Raw genomic sequence first — 23,963 nt, 5'->3', positions numbered from 1 at the left:
GGCAGGACGGAGGGCAAATCCCTTGGCATCAGGAGCTGACTTCTCTCTACTTCTTCCATCGTATCTCTTCCTGACATGAGCCTCATGCAGCATTCATATGGAACGTGCCAGATTTCTCATGCTGTTTTCTCACTCCCCAGGGTCCCTGCCTAATGGACTCCTTTCTGTGAAGTTTTTACTGACCCTCAGTTGATGACTTCCTTTGTGCCAGCTCTGTACCTTGCACTTAAGATATCTGCATTTACATATCTGGTTTGTTTACTGGAGTAGGGAGTAGTTATTGTAGGAATTGTGTTTTATTTATCTTTGTAGCCCTGGCACCTAGTATAGTGCCAACTCATAGAAGATGCACAATAAATGTTAACTTGAATTGAACTTCAATGTCAGGATCAGAAATCTTAAGACCAGCTTAACACTAGAATATACTGGTAATGATGGTTTGTGTTCCATTCTTCGTAACATGAAAACCCTGACAATGCTGTGTATCAGGTAGCAAAGCAAAGTAAGATATGATTTAAAAGTAAGGAAGAGAACTATTAATGATTGCAGACCTACTGTGTTTCAGGATACTAGGTGAAGCCCATTATCTGCATGAATGCATTTAAATCTTTCCAGCAGTTGCATGCATGGCTGTAAAATACTACTTTATGAGGCATAGGAATCAGAAAGTTTCCATAAGGTGCCAAGCTCTCAGGACTAGTGGAACAGTCAGAAATTGAACTCAGATTGAGCTGGCTCCAAAGCCAGCTGTCAGGCCACCTAAGAGAATTTGAAATGATAGCATTTATATGACATGATTCTATTGTGTTGGATCTGTGATTTGGACCCACTTAACATTAGATCCCTGCTTGCAAGTTGTTTTTCTTCCAAGTAAGTGTAAGAAGGATGGCATGGATGTCTTCAAAATAATTTCAGAGTAAAAGCTTCTAGCATTTTACTGTTAAATATGACGTTCTGGTCACCCTACTCCAGTACTCTTGCCTGGAAAATCCCATGGATGGAGGAGCCTGGTGGGCTGCAGTCCATGGGGTCGATAGAAGTCGGACATGACTGAGTGACTTCACTTTCACTTTTCACTTTCATGCACTGGAGAAGGAAATGGCAACCCACTCCAGTGTTCTCGCCTGGAGAATCCCAGGGACAGGGGAGCCTGGTAGGCTGCCGTCTATGGGGTCGCACAGAGTCAGACACGACTGAAGCGACTTAGCAGCAAGTGTAAGCTCCCCATGCTTACAATCAGGTAATCTGATTCTATAGCTGATATTAGTTAGATGAATCAGCCCTTTATTTAATAGTTTTGTTTTTCTTTCTTTAAAAATTGTTTTTGATCAAGCTTTTTTTGTTTTTAAATGGTGATATCTGATGCCTGATATCTAGTATGTTTGGTTTAAGACAGTTAAAAAGATGCAGTTTTTATGTGCTTTTTGCATTTGTACTGAACAGATTAAAATTTGTAATCTCTTTTTTTTCCCCTAGCTGATGAAGAATTTGATGAACTGTGTTTTGAATTTGGACTGGAACTTGATGAAATTGTATGTATTAGATATTTCTTTAATATTCTGTATCTAAGTTCATTACATTTTATCTTTGTTACCTTATGGTTAGACTAAGAGGAAACATTTGTGGACCCTGGTGGTTTCTGTGTTCTCTGTGTTATGAGACTAAGCTCTGGTTCTAAGTTGTCGCTTTATGTAAGATCTCCAAAGGGGTTCATGCCTTTATTCGGATGCAGTCCCCTCGAGGCATCAGGAAGGGGTCTGGGAGCAATGGAAACTGAGCTTCAGCCAGACTTGTTGTCTCCTTGGCCTGTGGCCCCTCCTCCTCCATTTCCTCTGAGCCCCATCCCACCTTCCTCCCATGCCTGTTTCGGTGTTAATTCATTCTTCATTTATTACTCTATACATTGATCTTGTAAAATGATCTCCTGCCTTTTGAAGAATTGCTTGTAAAAATGATTTTGAAACATTTTCCTGGTCTTTGAATTGTACACTGATTAAAATGTTTAAAAAATAGCTTTATTTACCAAATAGATAACTAATATTGATTATGTATTAGAAACACTGTGCTTGTAACTAAAAAGACAATATTTCTTGGTAATTAGTGTTATTTTTTCCCCCAAGCCTTCTTAATCTGTTCAGTGTATAATAACACTATAAGGTTAAAAAAGCCTTCAGACTGACAAAAACCTGTGTTGTCTTGTCTTAGTTTTCCTGCTGCTTCTTTACTAATGTTACAAAAAAGAATTTTTTTAATGTTACTGAGCGTCTATATGCTCTAGAAGTCAGTTGAGATTTCTATAGTGTATGTTAATTTTATTAGAATTCAAAATTATGTTTGAGGTTGTGTAATATCTAAGTATTGGACTGAAGGTCAGAAAAATGAAGTAATAGTTTGAGCTACCACATTTACTAGCTGTGGAACCATGGACATTACATTGCCTCTCTGGGCCTATTTTTCATCTGTACATAAGGAGTTTACATGTATAATCCTTTCAGGGATCCCTGTAGATCCCGCTGGGCTTCCCTGGTGGCTGTCTGCCTGCAATGCAGGAGACCCAGGTTCGATCCCTGGGTCAGGACGATCCTCTGACCTGGAGAAGAAATGGCAGCCCATTCCAGTATTCTTGCCTGGAGAATCCCATGGACAGAGGAGCCTGGCAGGCTACATTCCATGGGGTCGCAAAGAGGTAGACATGTCTGAGGGACTAACACTTTAGCTTTTGCTTATCATAGATCCCTCTGGCTCTGAAGTTTCTGTGGTTATTGATTTCCATAACATTTTTGTTAGCACTGATAAACTGCATTGATCACAGTCATCACCTGTGATCTTTGTATGAACTGAGATACTGAAAATGGGAGAAGGCTTAGGCAGCCGTGTCTTTTTTGTAAAGGATCTCTAGTTACATTTTCTCCCCTTCTTTATATGGGGTCCTGAAATCCAGCACCCCTATGAAGTGACTCATCTTTCTTCACTAAAACATTAGCAATTTTGTTGACCCCTTTGATGGAACTCAGTTTAAATTCTAATTTTTCCTGCCTCTTCTCATATCCTCCCCTGTCCCTCCCCCATTTCTTTTCTCCTCTTCCTCTCCTGCCCCCTTCTCTTCCCCTTGCTCTTTATCCTCTTCTTTTTTTTTTTTTTTTTTTGTTTCTTTAAAAAAAAACAACTTGTTTTTTCAGTTTAGTTCAGTTGCTCAGTCGTATCTGACTCTTTGCAACCCCATCAACTGCAGCATGCCAGGCCTCCCTGTCCATCACCAACTCCCGGAGTTTACCCAAACTCATGTCCATTGAATCGGTGATGCCATCCAACCATCTCATCCTCTGTCATCCCCTTCTCCTCCTGCCCTCAATCTTTCCCAGCATCAGGGTCTTTTCAGATGAGTCAGCCCTTCACATCAGGTGGCCAAAGTATTGGAGTTTCAGCTTCAACATCAGTCTTTCCAATGAACACCCAGGACTGGTCTCCCTTAGGATGGACTGATTGGATCTCCTTGCAGTCCAAGGGACTCTCAAGAGTCTTCTCCAACACCACAGTTCAAAAGCATCAATTCTTCTGTGCTCAGCTTTCTTTGTAGTCCAACTCTCACATCCATTCATGGCTACTGGAAAAACCATAGCCTTGACTAGACGGACCTTTGTTGGCAAAGTAATATCTCTGCTTTTCAATATGCTATCTAGGTTGGTCATAACTTTCCTTCCAAGGAGTAAGCGTCTTTTAATTTCATGGCTGCAGTCACCATCTGTAGTGATTTTGGAGCCCAGAAAAATAAAGTCAGCCACAGTTTCTCCATCTATTTGCCATGAAGTGATGGGACTGGATGCCATGATCTTTGTTTTCTGAATGTTGAGCTGTAAGCCAACCTTTTCACTCTCTTCTTTCACTTTCATCAAGAGGCTCTTTATTTCTTCTTCACTTTCTGCCATAAGGGTGGTGTCATCTGCATATCTGAGGTTATTGATATTTCTCATGGCAATCTTGATTCCAGCTTGTGCTTCTTCCAGCCCAGCGTTTCTCATGATGTACTCTGCATGTAAGTTAAATAAGCAAGGATAATTGTTTTATAATATTATGTTGATTTCTGCCATACATCAACATTCTTTTTTTATTTTTAAATTTTCCCTAATTTTCACAGTATGCCTCCTGAATTTGAGATGGCCAGTGAAGGTGTTCCTTGGAGCCCACAGTCAAAAAGCACTATGAGCCCTGGGCGGTTCCAGCCTCCTGTGGACTCTGTGATTCCTCAGGTGTAACTCAGGTGCATAGTGCTCATTGAGGAAAATGAATTCTTCAGCATGCTATACAAGTGTAGATTATACTTCTTTGGGAAGTAATCTGAACTGCTCATCTTGTGGCAGTAGGAGAGCCCCATGTAAAACAAAATACATCATATATTTTGATAGGAGTGCATCAGTTATTTTAGCAGATGATTTGTGATAGAAATAGCAGGAGTTCCAGTTAAGTTGGGGTAACTAGTGGGTAACATTAACAGTTGGAGTATGACTTCTAAGGAATTTGATTGGAAATAAGTATATAGGTATTTTCCTGCCATGGTAAATGTAGAGAACAGAATTTAACTTCTTGGCAATGATTGTTTTTAAGAAAATCTCTACAGTGTGGTGATTGAGATAGTCTAAGCTTTTTACTTCTGCACTGAATTTATTCTAGTGGTATTTCTTCCCCTTTCTCCCTCGTTTGTTTTTGCTCTTGCTGCTTTGTACCCTTTACTGTCCTTAGACCTCTTCCCATTGCACCTGTGAGTGAGTGAGTGAGTGAAAGTCACTCAATCGTGTCCAGCTCTTTGCAACCCCATGGACTATACACTTATAATCCCTTCTGATTTACACCACAGCTTCTGATGATCCCTTCAAATGTTTTTGTTTGCTTTTATAGTATTATTCTCATTTTCATGTTGCTTCTAGTCTTGGGTGCCCATAGGATTTAGCTTTTAGAGTCATTATCTTATAAAAGGTTGCATATCTTTTCTTTTTTTTTTTCCTTTTTCTTTCTCTCTCTCTCTTTTTTTGTTTCTTGGCTCGTGGGGTCTTAGTTCCCTGACCAGGGATTGAACCCAGGCCCTCAGCAGTGAAAGTGTGGTGACCTAACCTCTGGACCACCAGGGAATTCCCAAAATAGCTTTTATTTGGTGAATTTCCTTTACTTTGTCTCATTGACACTTTTGTTATTGCTGCTTCTTGGTTCTTATTGTGTTTTCCTTGGTATTTTCATTTTCTTTTAGATCAAGGATGAGCAAACTTTTTCTGCCAAATAGCAAGCTTTTGAAAGCTATATAGAGTCTCTGTCACAACTCAGCTGTTGCAGTATGGAAATAACAACAGATGAAATGTAAATGAATAGGCCTGACAATGTTTCAGTAGAACTTTATTTACAAAAACAAGTAGTAGGCAAAGTTTAGCCCACGCCTTGCTTTAGACAGCTTTCTGCTGCTCTGAAAAGAACATAAACAGTGTAATTACTTCTTTATAGGACTGATAATGACTTTTTCAAAAAAAATTTAGATTTATTTAGTTTTGTTTTAATTTTTGGGTTTGTTTTAGACATCTGAAAAGGAAATTATAAGTAAGGAACAAGGTAATGAAAAGGCCCATGGGGCCTCTGATGTTGTTCTCTACAAAATCGATGTCCCTGCCAATAGATATGACCTGCTGTGTCTGGAAGGATTGGTTCGAGGACTTCAAGTCTTCAAAGAAAGGTAAGGGAGTATATTCATTAAACCCGTGGCTAAGTGGGATTTCTTTTTTCTTTGTCTGTCACTGTCAACAACCCTGTTTAAGTTTCTGGAAAAAAGCTTGTTGGACAGATCCACAGCTTTGGGTCTGCATGGAGAGCTGACTGGAGCCTGTAGATGTAGCCATTTGAAAGTTGAAAAAAAGAGTCATAGTCTTTCATTTGGGGAGCATGTTTTAAAACTGGAGTGGTTAATGATTTTATGGCTTCTTTAATAACTCTTTAGTGGGTTCATGTGAGTTCCTTCAGTAATCCAGTTGGAATAGATAGTTTATGGGGTTGGTTAAAGGTTGGGAGAAAAGCAGAAGGGTGCAACTTTATATGCTGTTTTCTTAAGAATTCTGAGGAAGCTCAGAAATGGAGCTTCCTGACTGGAAAACTGAAGATCTCGTGACGGCTGTGGGCAAGGTAATTGACTTCTCTAGTTTCAGACTTGTAATTTATAATAAAGAATGTTTTCAAGTCCCCTTCCGACTCTTCATGTAATACATATAGAAAATGATGAATATGTAAAGTGAAAAAAAGGTGAAACAGTAAAGCTATCAAAAATAATTATAAAGAACAGACTGTTGGACTCTGTGGGAAAAGGTGAGGGTGGGATGATTTGAGAGAATAGCATTGAAACGTATACTATCATATGTGAAATAAATCGCCAGTTGAGATTTGATGCATGAGGCAGGGTGCTCAGGACTGGTGCAGTGGGATGACCCTGACGGATGGGATGGGGAGGGAGGGTCAGGATGGGGAACACATGTACACCCATGGCTGATTTATGTGCCGCTAAGTCACTTCAGTCGTGTCCGACTCTGTGGGACCCCATAGATGGCAGGCCACCAGGCTCCCCCGTCCCTGGGATTCTCCAGGCAAGATCACTGGAATGGGTTTCCATTTCCTTCTCCAATGCATGAAAGTGAAAAGTGAAAGTGAAGTCACTCAGTCGTGTCCGCCCCTCAGCAACCCCATGGACTACAGCCTTCCAGGCTCCTCCATCCATGGGATTTTCCAGGCAAGAGTACTGGAGTGGGGTGCCATTGCCTTCTCCGTGAATGTATGTCAAAAACCTCCACAATATTGTAAAGTAATTAGCCTCCAATTAAAATAAATAAATAATGGACATGGAAAAAAATTATTATTTTTTGATTACTTACCCATTATCTTGTCAGATGCAAAAGAATATGAGCCTCAGGCTGATAGGCTGCTGCTGCTGCTAAGTCACTTCAGTCGTGTCCGACTCTGTGTGACCCCATAGACGGCAGCCCACCAGCCTCCCCCATCCCTGGGATTCTCCAGGCAAGAACACTGGAGTGGGTTGCCATTTCCTTCTCCAATCAGGCTGATAGGCTAGACTTTGAAACTATGAGGCCGTCAGATGAGAGACAGGTGTTGGTGAAAGGGTGATAATAAGGCATTTGGTTAATAAGATGGTTAAAATTTGAGGGTTGACCCAGTTGCTTCTCTGCATGACAATCAGATGTTTATTTTATTTTTTATTCTTTGGTTGCTTTGGGTCTTCGTTGCTGTTCACAGGCTTTCCTCTAGTACTCTCTAGTTGTGGTATGTGGGCTTCTCATTGTGGTGGCTTTTCATGAGATGTGGGTTTGATCTTTGGGTTGGGAAGATATCCTGGAGAAGGAAATGGCAACCCATTCCAATATTCTTATCTGGGAAATCCCATGGACAGAGGAGCCTGGTGGGCTACAGTTCTTGGGTCGTGAGAGTCAGACAGGACTTACCAACTAAACCACCACCGCCATCTCTTGTTGTAGACCACAGGCATACGGGCTTCAGAAGTTGCAGCATGTGCGCTCAGGAGTTGTGGCCCATGGGCTGAATTGCACCAAGGCATGTGGAATCTTCCCAGATCAGGGATTGAACCCATGTCCCCCTTGCATTGGCAGGCAGATTCTTATCCACTATACCACCAGGGAAGTCCAGATGTTTATATTTTAGGGTCAGGGATAGTCTCCTTACATTGTGTTTCCCAAACCTGCCTGATAAGAATTTAGCAGGCACCTCATATGATTTTTATGATGAGAGAAAATTAGGAAAATAACTTAAAACCTTTGCTACCCGAAGTGTGGACCAGGGACCAGCATCTGTAACACCTGGGAGCCTGTAAGAACTGCAGAATCTGCTTCTACCCAAGACCTCTTGAATCAGAATATATGCTTTAACAAATTCACCAGTTGATTGTAGGCACCTTGAGGTTTGAAAAGCACTGTTAGAACAATGGTTCCCACCCTCACCTGATATAACAATCACCTGAACTATGCCTTCAGAGTGTACCATTTACCAGGCCTTTCTCTTGAATAGCCTGATTTATTAAGTCCAGGTGGAGCCAGACCATCTGTGTTTGTAAGAAGCTCTGTTTTTCTGAGAAGTTCAAACTCTCATGGTTGGAATAAAACTTAAAGGTTATTTAATCCAGCCCCTCAGCTGATGTTTAAATGCCTGCATACAGTTTGCTTAATTAAAGGTTTTCTAGTCCCCTGAGACTCCAGTGATGGTAATATGCATTACCATGAGACATCATGGCCCATTTTTAAACAACTAGAAATGTTAGAATATTTGTTAGGATTTTATTTTTAAATACTCAGCCCAAATTTGATTTGCTGTAACTTTAACCCATTGTCCTACTTCTGTGCATTTTGTATACTTTCTATACACAGAATAAATTAGTTTCAAATGTTTTGATTAGTAATGAACACATTTATTTTAATATTTTAGGATAAAGACTCCGATGTATAAACGGATAATGCCTAAAGGAGAAATCCAGAAGTTGATCATCACAGAAGAGGTAATAAGGATCAATTCTTATTTTTCGTTTAAAAACATCCCTTGTGTGTATATATCTCTAAGGTGGGACAGAGCTGACCCTTCTGCCAAATGTAGTTTTCTTTGATCATTGTATATTTAGCCTCTAGCTCTGAAAAACTGTCATTTTGTTTTTACCAAAAAGTGAAAGGGGACAGCATCTGTTTTCTGTGAATAATTTTGGAAAATAACATCCAAATGTTTGCTTAAAATACTTTTGAGATAATTATTTAAATTGTGGTGGGTTAATAACATTTAGAAAGAAAATCTCTTTGGGGAAGGCTGTTTTGGTAGAAATACTAAAAGCAAACTACTTGAAAGGTTAATTTTTTTAATCAACAATTCAGTAAATTTTCAGAGATCTTGCTGAAATGTAAATTCCATGAGGACAATGACTTCCTCTCCTACCACCACTGTATTTTATTGTTGATTGAATGAAAATTTGTGACAGCTGACTTTCTATTACAAGATGTTATTACAAAGAAAAGCCTTCATATTTACCATCTCTACTGATAAAATGAATTTCAGACAGCTAAAATACGCCCGTACGCTGTTGCAGCGGTTCTCCGAAACATAAAATTTACAAAAGATAGATATGACAGCTTCATTGAACTTCAGGAGAAATTACATCAGAACATTTGCAGGTTTGTGAATGTATCTCTTTCTTACTTGCTTCTCCCTCTTTCTCTCCTTCCCTCCCCTTCTCTCTTCCTCTTTTCCTCCCTCTTTCCTTTCTTCTCCCAACCCCCGCAGACTTTTAAAAAATTTTTTTCTAGAATAAGAATATGTGAGAATAACAAGAAAGGTTAATGAAAATTAAATTTAAGTAAGTTTAAATTTGGGGGCTTCCATGTGGCTCAGATGGTAAAGAATCTACCTGCAATGTGAGAGACCTCAGTTTGATCTCTGAGTTGGGAGGATTCCATGGAGAAGGGAATGGCAATCCACACCATCTCCCAGAGCTTGCTCAAACTCATGTTCATTGAGTTGGTGATGCCATCCAACCATCTCATCCTCTGTCCTCCCCTTTTCCTCCTGCCTTCTATCTTTCCCAGGATCTGGGTCTTTTCTAATGAGTCAGCTCTTCTCATCAGGTGGCCAAAGTTTTGGATCTTCAGCCTCCGCATCAGTCCTTCCAATGAATATTCAGGGTTGATTTCTTTTAGGAATGATTGGTTGGATCTCTTTGCAGTCCAAGGGACTCTCAAGAGTCTTCTCCAACACCACAGTTCAAAAGCATTAATTCTTCGGCATTCAGCTTCTTTATAGTCCAACTCTCATATTCATGGACTTCCCATGTGGCTCAGCTGGTATAAAATCCACCTGCAATGTAGGATATGTGTTCGATCCCTCGGTTGGGAAGAACCTCTGGAGAAGGGAAAGGCTACCCACTCCAGTATTCAGGCCTGGAGAATTCCATGGACTGTTTAGTCCATGGGGTCTCAAAGAGTTGGACCCAACTGAATGACTTTGACTTTGACTTTCACTTTTTCATATCCATACATGACTACTGGAAAAACCATAGCTTTGACTATACGGACCTTTGGTGGCAAAGCTTTTTAATATGCTGTCTAGGTTTGTCATAACTTTCCTTCCAAAGAGCAAGTACCTTTTAGATTTTTTAACTGTATTTTCTTTTTTGAGATTTTTAAATAACTGAATTTTCTTATTCTATCTTTGACATTGCTATACATCATTTCCCATAGAGCTCCCTTTAGTGTGATGATCTTCAGATCAGTTTAATTCCTCAACTCCTAAAGGTCAAGGAAGGTAACAGTGGGAGTCCTTGAACTAATGTCAGTTTTTCAAAAATCTTAATAAAAGTTACTGATAGGAAACATTAGTCTTTAGCTAACATACCAAGTTTTTTTGTGTGGTCCTAAAATATAGCAACATAAGTTACCTCATGCTAATCAAAGGTATGATTAATAGTTACATATGTCTTGAGTATAAAAGGAAAAACATAATTCTTATTTTTTAGTAATTGCAGTGATTGCAATGTGGTAAACTGTGGAAACTAAAAGAGGCTTGTGTGTAAGGGATGGGCAGGACACAGGGCTGGGAAGGAGACCTTGGGTGTTTTCTGCTGGTGTGAAAAATATTTAAAAAATAAAACACCTGTGGTTAAGTTCACACAGTTTCTTTTCTTGAAACATTTTTGAGTACATGGTAGAAGAAGCTTTTTCTAGGATTCTGAAATACATTTATTCCAAGTTGTTTTATAAAAACAATCTATTTGTCGTCTTGCAAATATGTCACTCTTACGCAAAACAATAAGAATTTAAATATAGTTTCACCATATAGGTCAAGATAGAGGATTTCTGATAGGCATTGATATAGCTAGTAAGTACTTGAGCCCTGTTATCTGTTCTGGTCATTTGAAGAATCTAATTGTTATCTAAATTGTAAGGCATTTCCTTACAACTTAATTCAGCTTTAAGTTGTATTTTATGCAGTATTTTTGGAAATCGTGAGCTTTTTCTAAGGGGAGGTATAAATTATATCCTAATACTCTGATATGCCAGAGTCAGTAAATCCTAATTTGTGTTTTTCAAGAGATATAACCATTTCACTTAAATAATAAGTGATTTATAGTAAACTTTTATTGGCATAAAAGTTGTTGATCTTCCCTTATTATCCTTTAATAGCTACAGTATCTGTATCAGTATCACCTCTTTTATGCCTGTGTCTTCTCTTTCCCCTTTGATCAGTGTAGCTAGAAGTTTTATCAGTTACTTTAGTGGATGTCTTTGTGTGTCAGTTTTCACAGAACTAGCTTTTGGTTTCATTGATTTTTCTCTGTTTTTGTGTGTGTATGTGTGTTTCTGTTTTTGTTGGTCACACAGTGTTCTGTCTAAGGCTAGTTAGTCCTTACTACTGAGGCGAGACCTTGTTCCTACTTTATCCATGGCCCCTGTGAAAGATGGGGTTTTCAGTCTGTGTGAGCACTGGTGCGTTGGATGGTTCTTTGCCTGGCCTTAGGTGGTTTCCTCACATGCTCACACTGATTGATACTCAGCAAGGTCTTGAGGGGGCCCCTCTGCACATCGCAGAGCTCTCTGCCTTTGTAGCTCTGTTCATCTCCAGTGCTCTGTGTGGTGACCTCTGGCCGCCATCTTGGTCTCCCGAGGCTCTCAGCTGTGTCTCTTCAACTTAGGGAGTTCACTGGGCTCCTGCCTGACCCCCTTTCCTGCCCTGTGACTTGAAGTCCCTCCAGGCAGCCAGCTGGGCAGTCATAGGGCTTACCTTACCTGTTTCCTGTCTCTCATCTCCCTTATCTCTTTCCTGTCCTTCATCGCCTGAGGTCCAGTGCCGGCCTTAGAAACCATTGTGGTATATGTGTCTTCCCTCTTTTGTGATTGTGTCAGGCAAGAGAGTCAGCCTAGTCTCTGATACTCCTGGAAGTATCCAGCAAACTTTTTACTTCAGATATTTTATTGTTTATCTCTATAGAATCTCTTTGGTTCCCTTTTAACGAAGTTTCTCTTTTTTTCGCTCGGTTCTTTCAGTCGCTGCTTTTTCACAGCAAGACTTTACCAAAATTCTTGCCAGTATAATAAGTAGAATCTTGATTTTTATTTTTAGTTTTCATATCTTTTTATTTGGGGGATATTACTCCTTTTTCTTTACCTGTGTCGTAGACCTTTTCTCTCTGTGTCTTTTGACTTGTGGGGTCTTTTGATTGTATAAAGTTTACAATTTGGGTATAGTCAATATTTATCAGTCTTCCTATATGACTTTTGTGCTTTGTGTCTTAAGGGATGTCCTGCTCCACAGTTTTAATTAAGCATTGTTCATCTATGTTTTCTTTGAATAATGTTTATGGTACCTTGTTTGTATATATGTATGTGTGTATGTACCTATGTTTGCTGTTTGTTTTTCAAAATGCATAGCTCTCTGATCCATCCAGAATTTTTTTGTGATTGGCTTGAAGTTGAAATTTAGCGACATTTTTGAGGTACTGTTTTTGGATTAAAAAACCAACATTAATGTCCAAGAAAACATGGATTTTCTTACTCATGGGTTTATCAGTTGTTGATTTATCTAAACTGACTGGACCATTGTAGTAGCTTTTTTTGTAGTGGTAGTAGTATTTTAAAAATCTGCATAGTGATTTGAAAATCCAGGTATCTTAGCACTGATTTTTATGGGTTGGTTTGTTGGGAGTATGTTGTGTTTCCCTGTTTTCATATGCACTGCTTTCTGATTGTGTACAGAATATCTTGTTATGGCAGAGGCTTTTGATTTTGTTCTTTTTCTCTGAGGAGTGGTTTCTGTTGCAGGCCATGGGTATATTTCTACCTGTGCTGGTATATGACTTCTCAGGTGGTGCAGTGGTAAAAAATCCACCTGCCGATGCAGGAGACGCAGGTTCAATCCTTGGGTTGGAAAGATCCCCTGGAGAAGGGAATGGCTACCCATTCCAGTAATCTTGACTGGGATATCCCACGGACAGAGGAGCCTGGCAGGCTACAGTCCATGGGGTTGCAAAGAGTTGGACTCAACTGAGCATGCATACATCTGATGCTAGTATATAAACATGCAACTCATTGAGTACAGTTACACTCCCTCTAGGGTTGTCAACAGCTCTGTTCAAGTCACCCATTAAAATTCTAGTCGCCTGTCTTAGAGATTGAACAAAAAAATTTATTCAGTTAGTTGCTGTATAATGCTGTGTTAATTTGAGGTTGACCAAAGTTTGTTTCAACAAATTCTCAAAGCTATTTCATAGTTCATGTAATGTGGACTCAACACATTTCTTGATAACTAATGATTTTATCCATTTGATATTTAGTTTAGACCTACATAGTCTAAAACACATTTGAAGCCTTAAGAATATCATAAATTCTGATTTGAGTTTCTCTTTTTGGATTGTCTATTGGAAAGCTTAGAGTCAAATTTGTAATCTTCTGTGATAAGACTGTAGGCCTTGAGATTCTAATTTAGTATTGGCATTGTTCCTGGCTTCATTTTATATCCCTGCTTCTGTTTCTTTCTTGCCTACTTTATATCTTTAAGTTCCTAAAATTACCTTAAATTCTTTGCAGATAAGCTGTAGAACAAATGAAATTAATAGCTCTTGAAATTTCCTTATTCAGTTTTAAATGTAATCTCAGTTCTTAAAATTAATTTCCATTAATAAAGCAATATAGCTATGTTACAGGAAATTTAGGAAAATATAGAAAAGCCAAAAAACAGAGGAGTTTTGGGGTGGTTTATTCTAACTTAATAAAACATTTATGTTTACTTGACATTAGAGGAAATAGGATAAAGGGAAATATGATAAAAAAAGAAGATAAAGGGTATGTTAATGTCCTATTAATAATAACGTGGTACTTGGGAAAACTAGTAGAAGGAATTTCAGCTACTAAAATAATGTGTTTTCAGTAGCTTTATAATTTCTTATATTTTTAATGTTTGTAAAGATGTCACATAATAACAGACTATTTTAAGGAATTGTCTACAAATAATTTTTAAAAACCTGTAGTCTTACGTTTTGAGATCTTCAAATCTCTTTTGTTTTTCTCTCTCTCCTTCCCCGTCTCCACGTTTAGGAAAAGAGCCTTGGTTGCTATTGGTACCCATGATTTGGACACTTTGTCAGGTCCATTTACTTACACTGCAAAGAAACCTTCTGATATCAAATTCAAGCCTCTAAATAAGAGTAAAGAGTATACAGCCTGTGAACTGATGAACATATACAAGGTAAAGGTCATTTTATATTGATGTAGTAGCTCTGCATAAATCATAAAATTCCTCCAAAATCAAGTTATAATTAGGGTGATGTCATGAGTGCTTTTGAAAAAATAACAGTGTCTGGGCTCCAACCCAGAGATACTGGTTCATTTGATCTAGAGTGAGTTCTGGCTCTAGTTTTATTATTACTTTTTTTTATCCTCTCAGATGTTTGTAATGTATACCTAGGATCGAGAACCACTTACATAGGCCTTACTGCACTGTAATATTCATATTTAGGAATAATTAAAACTCATGCAAATGTAAGGCACAATAAGATTTAGCTAGACTGTGTGTGTGTGTGTGTGTGTGGCATGCACTATTGCAAAGTGCCTGCCTCCCATGATTAGCACTTTATAGAGTCCAGCAGTGAAAATCAATTCAGTTGTCTCTTTAAACTGCATTTAACAAATAGTAGAAGAGGTAGGTATCATTTGGGAAAAGCAGCTGTTATTGTTGGCCTGATTTGCAAGTGATTTTTTTCCTGTTTATCTAAATAGTTTTGTATGGTTTCTGTTTTGCTTAAGGTGATTCAGGCTTACTCTGCAAATCTGTTTTGAGTCTTGAAAAATAATTGTGGTCTCATCTTTCCTCAGTGGTAAAGAATCTGCCTGCTAGTACAGGAGACATAGGTTTGATCCCTGGGTTGGAAAGATCTCCTGGAAAAGGGAATGGCAACCCATTCCAGTATGCTTGCCTGGAAAATCCCATGGACAGAGGAGCCTGGTGGGCCCAGAGTCCATGAGGTCAACAAAAGAGTCGGATATGACTTAACGACTAAACAACAACTCATCTTTCTTCAATAGGAGATGAGGCTGTATGAAGATTCTGAGACATTACTTTATATTAGAAAATATCATACATTCATACATTTAAAATTTCGGGGGCTGTTTTGTTATTTTTCTGATTCTCCCCCCCACCCCTTTTTATGCTAGGCACGTATGTAAACTAATTACACTGATAGAAATAAGAAGCTAATTTTGTTTGTCTAATTTTTTTTCAGACTGACAACCAGCTTAAACATTATTTACATATAATTGAAAATAAACCTCTGTACCCAGTTATCTATGATAGCAATGGTGTCGTCCTTTCCATGCCTCCAATCATCAATGGTGAGTTATTTCTTAAGTACCATAGATGTTTTGCTATTTCCTTCTTAATGTTTAGCATTTCTGTGGAATTCTCAATTGTCTTGGCTGAATCAGTCAGAAGACTCGGTCTGAGAATCTCAGGTCTTTTGTGGCTTTTATTGCAATAGTTCATTTCATTTTTTCAGTATTTTACTGGTGATTTTTATATAATTCATAAATGTATACCTACTTTTAGGGCTTCCCTGATAGCTCAGTTGGTAAAGAATCCTCCTGCAATGCAGGAGACCCAAGTTCGATCCCTGGGTCGGGAATATCCGCTGGAGAAGAGATAGGCTACCCACTCTAGTATTCTTGGACTTCCTTGGTGACTCAGCTGGTAAAGAATCCTCCTGCAATGCAGGAGACCTCAGTTTGATCCCAAGGTTGGGCAGATCACCTGGAGAAGGGAAAAGCTAAGTTTATAAATATGTTCTGGTGCTAGTTCTCTGGATTCTGTTCTTCCAAAAGGTGTCGATATTTTGGTTTTAGCCCGTAATTCATTTCGTTAAACTTAAAGTGGAATTCTGCTTGACCTGCTGTTTTATAAATTAAAATTTCAGAACTGAAATTTACCCTCTTAATTTCTTTCTGAAGCTTTTGTTGAGAAGCAACTTGAATGTATTTACAAAATTTAGTGATGTCAAAGCCATAGATGTTTGCCTTTCTGGAGGTGAGAAGGGGGTTCAGTTGCTTCACAATGGGAAGGAGAAACTTCCTTCTCCATATCTTGAACTCTAGTACTCATCGTGGACTTTGGAGTGAGCCAGATCCAGGCCCAAATCTTAGCCTTGTTGTTTAATAGCTTGTGATCCTGGGCAGTGAGCTTAATCTTTGAATCTTACTTGTCCTGCCTGCAGCCCTGTCTTAGCATGATGATGAAAATGAGATGAGATGGCTTCTGTTAAGCAGCATACTGTGTAATGCACTCTGTAAAGTCTTTTTTTTTTAACCTTGTTTTTTATTTTATCTTTATTCTCCAGCTTATAATGGGAGATTAGAATAAAAGTTGTGTGTCTCCTTACCTCTGAGGTGCCAGCTTGTATTTGTAGAGTTCTTTAGTGCACCTTTATTTCTGAACCTGATTGCTTTGTTGTTGTTTTGTGTTTGTTGCAGGAAACCATTCCAAAATAACAGTAAATACGAAAAATGTATTTATTGAGTGCACAGGAACTGACTTTACTAAGGTAAATAAAACTTTTATTTTATTTTTGTTCTCTCAAGATAGATTTTTACCTCTGAGCTGAGACCATGTGACTAAATTTTAAAATTTGTTTATTTTTATAAATGGGGCTGTATTTTAGAAATTTAGAAAATGAGAAAGGTGTTTGTATTCTGTACTTTGGTTGTAGTGTGTGCTAAGTCACTTCAGTCATGTCCTACTCTTTGCAACCCTCTGGACTGTAGCCCACCAGGCTCCTCTGTCCATGGGATTCTCCAGGCAACAACACTGGAGTGGGATGCTGTGCCCTCGTCCAGGGGATCTTCCCAACCCAGAAATCAAACCAGCGTCTTTTACATCTCCTGCATTGGCAGGCGAGTTCTTCACCCACTAGCACCACCTGGGAAGCCCCTTGGTTATGGTGCTTTCATTCAATTGACAAATGTTTAGTGAGCACCTACTCTCTTTCTTCAATGCCATGAATTTAACAAAGAGTTACTTGTTCTTGATTTCAAGGAACTCATCATCTTTGTGAGAGAATTAGCCACATACATTAAAACAGTAAAATTGAGAATGGGATCCACATTGTAATGCCATATTTATAAGGAGTTCATCTTAGTTGGCTTAATTTGAATCCTAATTTTGTACTTTTGTGTACTTGTTAAAAAAAAAAATTAGGACCAGCTGGCTATAAAGTCTTATTTAGCAAACTGATAAAGAGTTTACACACACACAAATATATCTAGAAAATACAGAATACTAGTCGTTCAGTCACTTTTCATCACCATGTATTAGATTGGAACGTCATGACAGCTATTTTCTATAGCATAAGATTTCTTTCCATGTGTTAAGTAAGGTGTAGAGTTAGGTGACAGTAAAGCAGATTAAGAAAGATAGACTTGAATGGTTATAACTTTTATATATCAAATATCGCTGGAGGAATACATGGCAACCCACTCCAGTATTCTTGCCCAGAGAGTCCCATGGACAGAGGAGCCTGGAAGACTACAGTCCATAGGGTCACACAGAGACAGACATGACTTAAATGACTTAGCATGGTATGGCATACCAAATGTACATTCAGAAATAGTGTCAGGTAATATATAATACCTGTTCCTGTTAAAAACTTTTTAAAATTTGTACATTAGCAGACCTTGGTTATCTTTCCTGAAGTTTGTATATTAGTGTGAAATATATAAAAAAGCAAAGCATGTACCCCTATAAGATTACTGTGTTTTTTCCTAAGCATTTCTTTTAATTTAAAAATGAACAAATCAATAGGGCCATCACTATGTGCCAAGCATTGTTCTATGTATTTTACACACACACACACACACACACACACACACCCCCTCTCTCTCTCTCTCTTACTCTTACACTCTTAATCTTCATGTTAACCAAATGAGGTAGGAACTTTTATTATGTCTACTTAACAGACAGACTAAGGTACAATGACAGTAAGTAACTTGCCCCAGATCAGCCTGATGGTAAGTGATTGGCCAGGAATCTGGTGTCTGGCTGCAGAGGCTTATGGGACTGATAAGGTTTACTGCCGTCGTTAGCCATCTGTCTTTCTTGAAATTTGGTGAACCTAGGGGAGGGGGAGTGGGGGAAATAAATGATTTGTCTCGGTCATGGATTGTAACTCTCAGAGAACTTCATAAATGCAGAACACCTGACAATAAGGTCAGGCGCATTCAAGCTCAGTTTTTATTCCATTTCTTTCTTTAAAATTTGTGTATGCAGGTCCATTTTTATATATTTGGAGACTAAATTATATTAAATATTAATTCATTTCCATTTGAGGGAAGAGAGGATTTTCATGTGTTACCATAATATTTGATTTTTTTCCTTTGCAGGCAAAAATCGTTCTTGATGTCATTGTTACCACGTTCAGTGAATATTGTGAGAATCAGTTTACGTAAGTTCATTTGGTATTTTTATCAATGATGGTCTGTTGTTCTGAAGTCAAAGCACTAGGGTCTTGTGCTAAATATAAAGATAAAAAATTCAGTTCCTGTAATTGGAATACATAATCTCTTTGGGGAGCTAAGACATGAATTAATAATGTAAAAGGTGATAAGTACTTTAGAAAGTTTCAGTGATGTTCTGGCTGTTTGTAAGGGCACATTACTGCTAGCTGAGTAGACCTTTTAGAGGCAGTGACAGGCTTTTTGTAAGGATCACTGGATTTGAGAATATAAACATGGAGGAACAGGAAAAGGAACAGCTGAACAAAGAGAAATCATTTATAAAAGCAAAGCATTATATCTTATATATACCAATAAGACTACTGTATTTGTTTCAAGGCTAAGTTTTTATATAAAAAATTACTTCCCAAACCTATATGGCCCTTACTGTATGCTCACATCTTTTTTTTTTTTAAGTTGATTTGCATTTTAGTGGTGGTGTCAGTCAGCTTTCCTTCTATAACAACATGACTCTGGTAAAGCCTGGAACGTGTGTATCCGTATCAGCAAGGAGTTCATCGAGGATGTGTGCTTGGCAGGACTGGGAGATAAACTGATCAAGGAGAGACGCAAGAGCCACAGGAAATAGAATAGTAATGTTGTGTATTGGGAGGCTTAACCTAGACAGCAGTGTGGGGACACGAATAGACTGTTGATTCTGCAGCTGTAGACCAATGAACCGTTATGTTAACCTCACACATTTCTAGAATGTATGGCTCTTTTTTCCCCTTAGGTTTTTGTTTTTATTTTTTAATTCTATTTCTGTCTTTATTTTTGTTTTCAGGGTTGAAGCAGCTGAGGTAGTTTTTCCTAATGGAAAATTGCATACCTTTCCAGTAAGTATAGAAGTGACTTGATGATGATGACTTTGACAACAGTAACAGCAATAATAAGCTGTAGAGTGCTTGTGGTCTTTCTTTTTTTTTTTGCTTGTGGTCTTTCTATGCGTCCATCTACCCACCTACATGCCAGGCGTGATGCTATGTGCATCACATGGACTTAATCTTTACATTAACCCTATAAGGTTGGGTGCCACTATTAGGCCCTTGACCTTGAGATGTTAAATAGCTTGCCTGTTACTACTGGTGGAGCTAGTGGCTTGCCTGCCTTATTACTAGTGGTAGAGCTAAGATTTAAGCTTGACAGTCCCAACACCATTTTATAGCACACTTCACTCCTGACACACTCCATTATACCACAGGAGTTATATACTGTGATTCCTGTGGTTTATACCCTTATCAACTAGGTAACTGGGTAATTTATAGTTTCACCCCTTTTAAGGTTATACTGACTTGATAGACATGAGTTTGAACAAGCTCCGGGAGTTGGTGATGGACAGGGAAGCCTAGTGTGTTACAGTCCATGGGTTGCAAAGAGTCGGACACAGCTGAGCGACTGAACTGAACTGAAGGTTACTCGGCCTTCCAAACTAAGTCTTTTCACATTTGATTTACCAATTGTGAAAGGCCATCACTGTAACTAATAAATTACATCTGGATGTGTTAATAAAACTAATTTACTAGTAAGCACAGTTACTTTGAAGATATGGGATCTTGATAAAAATTCAAACTAGCATTCTTAAACAACTGAGCTTTTTACCCCAAGATGGCTTCGCATACACAGGGTGGCCATTCTAACACATTTTTCAGTGTCACTATCAGCCGGGTTCTGATTCAGTGAGGCCATTCTTTGATGAGCTCTTTATCTCTGGATTTTTCACAATTCCTCTGTTACTTATGAAGTGAGTCAGAGCCTAGAATAATTTCTGCTATTCAAATGGTTTTTAGAGTAGATAAAACCTGCCAGGATCAAAACCTTCCCCTTCCTGAAAATATTAGTATTTGGCATCATATATTATTCGAGAGTATTTATTATAATTCAAAACAAATGTATAACTGTAGAAAGAAAATATTAGTCGCTCAGTCATGTCCGACTCTTTGCAACCGTATGGACTGTAGCCCCCAGGCTCCTCTGTCCATTGGCTTCTGCAGGCAATACCAGAGTGGGTTGCCATTCTCCAGGGGATCTTCCTGACCGGGGGATTGAACCTGGGTCTCCTGCATTGGCACGCAGATTCTTTACTGTCTGAGCCGCTAGGGGAGCATAACTGAAATTTTGGGCTGTAGCAGTTTTTTGTTTTTTTTTAATTGATTTTAGTTACTGTTATCAGTTAGCCTTTTTTATGTAACTACCCCAAGATTTACTGACTTCAGACAACAATCATTTGTTTGTGTCACGGTTCCGTGGTCAGCCGGGTAGTTTCCTAGGCTCGTCCCTGCCAAGCTCCTTCAGCTGGTCGGTAGGCTTGGCAGCTGATGACCGGGGTCGGCCTCTCTTTCATGTTGCTTCTTGGCAGTGGGGCGAACAGGTCAAGTGTCTCGTCACCCAGCAGCCTAGCTTGGATTTCTTTACCTAGTGGTGGTTGCACTGGGGTGGTAATGATGCTTCTGCTCTGAGAACTGCATTTTTTAGAAAATTTTGTATTGGGGTATAGCCAATTAGCAAGCAATGTTGTGGTAGTTTCAGGTGAACAGCAGAGGGACTCAGCCATACATATACATGTATCCTTTCTCCCCCAAGCTCCCCTCCCATCCAGGCTGCCCCATAACACTGAGCAGAGTTCTGTGTGCTATACCGTAGGTCCTTGTTGCCTATCCATTTTAAATACAGCAGTGTGTACACATCCATCCCAAACTCCCTAACTGTCCCTTCCCTTCAGCCTTCCCCCTGGCAACCATAATCTGAGAACCGCATTTTGATTAGCAGGACTCTGGCCCATTGTCCTGCTACTGCTAAGTCACTTCAGTCGTGTCCGCACAGAGTCGGCAGCCCACCAGGCTCCCCGGTCCCTGGGATTCTCCAGGCAAGAACACTGAAGTGGGTTGCCATTTCCTTCTCCAATGCATGAAAGGGAAAAGTGAAAGTGAAGTCTCTCAGTCGTGTCCAGCTCTTAGCGACCCCATGTACTGCAGCCTACCGGGCTCCTCCACCCATGGGATTTTCCAGGCAAGAGTACTGGAGTGGGGTGCCATTGCCTTCTCCTCCCATTGTCCTTACCTGAGTCCAAACAGGTGTTTAAATTTATGGCCCTTTTGCTAGTGGCAGTTACACTTCTGAGAATAATTCAGTGATAAGAAATACTCATAGGTAAAGCCTGGATTTTATGTGTGTGTGTTCTTATCTCACAAGGTAGAGTTGTGTACTGTTTGAAGGAGAGTGAGGACTAGTTCATCAGATGCTCCCAGCCCGGCTGGCTCCTGGAGCACGTTGATAGCTCGGGCTCGAGCCTGGTTCCATTTCCCCCCCTTAAAAAAGAAGAGGAATGACTTCATAACACTCTTGGATTTAGTATGCTGGATAGTACAGTGCAGTACATGAATTATTCTTTTTTGGTCATAGACACCTACTTGCATGAGATGAAATTGAAAGTCTTCAGCAGGATTTGTAAGCAGTGTAGAAATGATGTAATGCACCAGTGTTTTGCTGAGGAAAATGGTGATTGACCGTGTAAAAGCAAAACATGTTTGGCATTTTGTAACATTTCCAAGCTTCCGGTTGTCTATTGAGTATCAATAGAATGTTCATTTACAAATACAATGTAGCAAATCATGTTCTGAAATACCTAGTTTACTTTTGATGTCTGGCTCTAATGACAGTTGCTTGGGAGGGTAATAAAACTGCAACAACAACAACAAATTGAATTAGAAAGAAGCTAAGGCTGTATCTGGCAGGAGTGATTTAAGCTTCTCCAACTCTTTCTCTCTCTCAGGAACTGGCTTATCGAAAGGAGATGGTGAGAGCTGACCTAATTAACAAAAAAGTTGGGATCAGGTACACTCCGCATGCTTCATTTATTTATTTACTGTTGAATTCAAGAATGAAGTGCACACATGACTGCTTAATTTTTCCTGAATGAATGCTTAGAGAGGTTTTTCTGTCCCTTCAGAGAAAGTTAAGTGATGACAGAACCTCAGTTAGGATGTCGGGGGTCTTTTGGAATTCACAAAGACAGGTTACTGTTTCAGGTAGTAGCATATTTTAAAACCAAATATAAACACGTTTTAAATAATCCAATGACATTTATGGTTTGTATGTTCCTCTTTCAGAGAAACTCCAGAAAATCTTGCCAAGCTTCTGACCAGGATGTGTTTAAAGTCAGAAGTCATAGGCGATGGGAATCAGATCGAGGTTGAAATCCCCCCGACCAGAGCTGACATTATCCACGCCTGTGATATCATAGAAGACGCAGCTATTGCTTATGGATATAACAACATTCAGATGACTCTCCCGAAAACGTACACCATAGCTAATCAAGTAAGATTGCACCCTTAAATAAACACTCCTTATTGTTAGAAACTGATTATTGAATGCCAGGAAGGCTTGGAGAGAAACAGAGCCTAGGAATTAAGCAGTCTTGGACATGCTTTGCTCTGAGAGGCATTTGCTGTGGAGAGGATACAAAACAGATGCCCCATTGATTAGAGTACGTTAAAAACCTGTGATGACTGGCTCTTTGAAGAAAGACAGGTTTTGAGTTTGGAGGCCTCCTTGCATCTCTAAGTAGGAGGTTCATTTTCTGATCCTGGGCCTGAAGGCAGAATGGTGTGTGGGGGAGAGAGAGCGAGGGTTTTTACCTCAAAGGAGGGGTGTTGGAGTGGTGGGGAGGGGATGGTGAGGTAGTACAGTAACGATGGGACTAGAACACGTTAGGGTGAAAGGGCAGTTTCCTTTAAATGACAAGTTTTCTGTATATTTTTTTTAAGTGGGAAATTTTACTGAAGTGAAATGATTTCTTTCCCCCAGTTTCCCCTAAATAAACTCACAGAACTCCTGAGACAGGACATGGCAGCTGCCGGATTCACTGAAGCACTTACCTTTGCTCTGGTATGTTGTACACGTGTTTTCTGTCCTGCTGATGGTTTTCTTTAAATCTCCAGATTCCTTGTTCTGTGATGCTTTACATGACTTTATTAAGACTTAACAAAATTTCCAAGCTCTAGAAGAATAACTTTTGTTACTTAGAGATTGTATAATTTCTGTTACAGAAATGAAGATTTCTTTATTTAGTCACAGAAAAGCGTGAAGGACTAAAAAAGTATCTGAAATGACAGACGACAGTGTATTTTAGAGTTTCATGTCATTGTTGAGGGCTCACGGTGAATTTCATAACCAGAGTTATTACATTAGAATTTTTAGGCTTGATTCAGTTGTGGTGTGCCTGCTGGATGCCGCCCTGGTTGAGGGCTTGTGGACTGTTCCACATTAAACTTGTTTCTTTGTCTTTGAACATGTTCACAAACATTTGCTTTGAGTTGAAAAGCTGACATAAAAGGCCTGAATCAGGAAATGAATTTTATTACAAAATCAGACGGAAATCTCCTTGCCCCAGCAGATTGACCATTTGAA

The 23,963-nt window shown here is 39.2% G+C and overlaps 1 protein-coding gene across 3 annotated transcripts in view; it reads left to right on the top strand.

Moving 5' to 3' along the window:
- FARSB (phenylalanyl-tRNA synthetase subunit beta) overlaps positions 1-23,963 on the top strand; it is a 68,725-nt gene that overhangs the window by 5,754 nt on the left and 39,008 nt on the right. For 2 of the 3 annotated variants that reach the window (XM_006079641.3, XM_044937886.1), the window contains exons 2-13: positions 1,477-1,532; positions 5,559-5,713; positions 8,476-8,545; positions 9,091-9,206; positions 14,118-14,268; positions 15,302-15,410; positions 16,542-16,612; positions 18,447-18,508; positions 19,342-19,393; positions 22,327-22,388; positions 22,664-22,871; positions 23,361-23,441. In XM_006079641.3, coding sequence (XP_006079703.2) covers positions 1,477-1,532; positions 5,559-5,713; positions 8,476-8,545; positions 9,091-9,206; positions 14,118-14,268; positions 15,302-15,410; positions 16,542-16,612; positions 18,447-18,508; positions 19,342-19,393; positions 22,327-22,388; positions 22,664-22,871; positions 23,361-23,441 — 1,193 coding nt within the window. Of the gene's footprint in view, positions 1-1,476; positions 1,533-5,558; positions 5,714-8,231; positions 8,255-8,475; positions 8,546-9,090; positions 9,207-14,117; positions 14,269-15,301; positions 15,411-16,541; positions 16,613-18,446; positions 18,509-19,341; positions 19,394-22,326; positions 22,389-22,663; positions 22,872-23,360; positions 23,442-23,963 lie in introns of those variants that run through there. The other variant, XM_044937887.1, reaches the window with a different exon arrangement.

The sequence above is a fragment of the Bubalus bubalis genome, chromosome 2 (genome assembly GCF_019923935.1).
Source record: "Bubalus bubalis isolate 160015118507 breed Murrah chromosome 2, NDDB_SH_1, whole genome shotgun sequence".
Lineage (NCBI taxonomy): Eukaryota > Metazoa > Chordata > Mammalia > Artiodactyla > Bovidae > Bubalus > Bubalus bubalis.
Note: the sequence above shows the minus strand (reverse complement) of the source record. Positions and strands in the feature narration are given on the sequence as shown.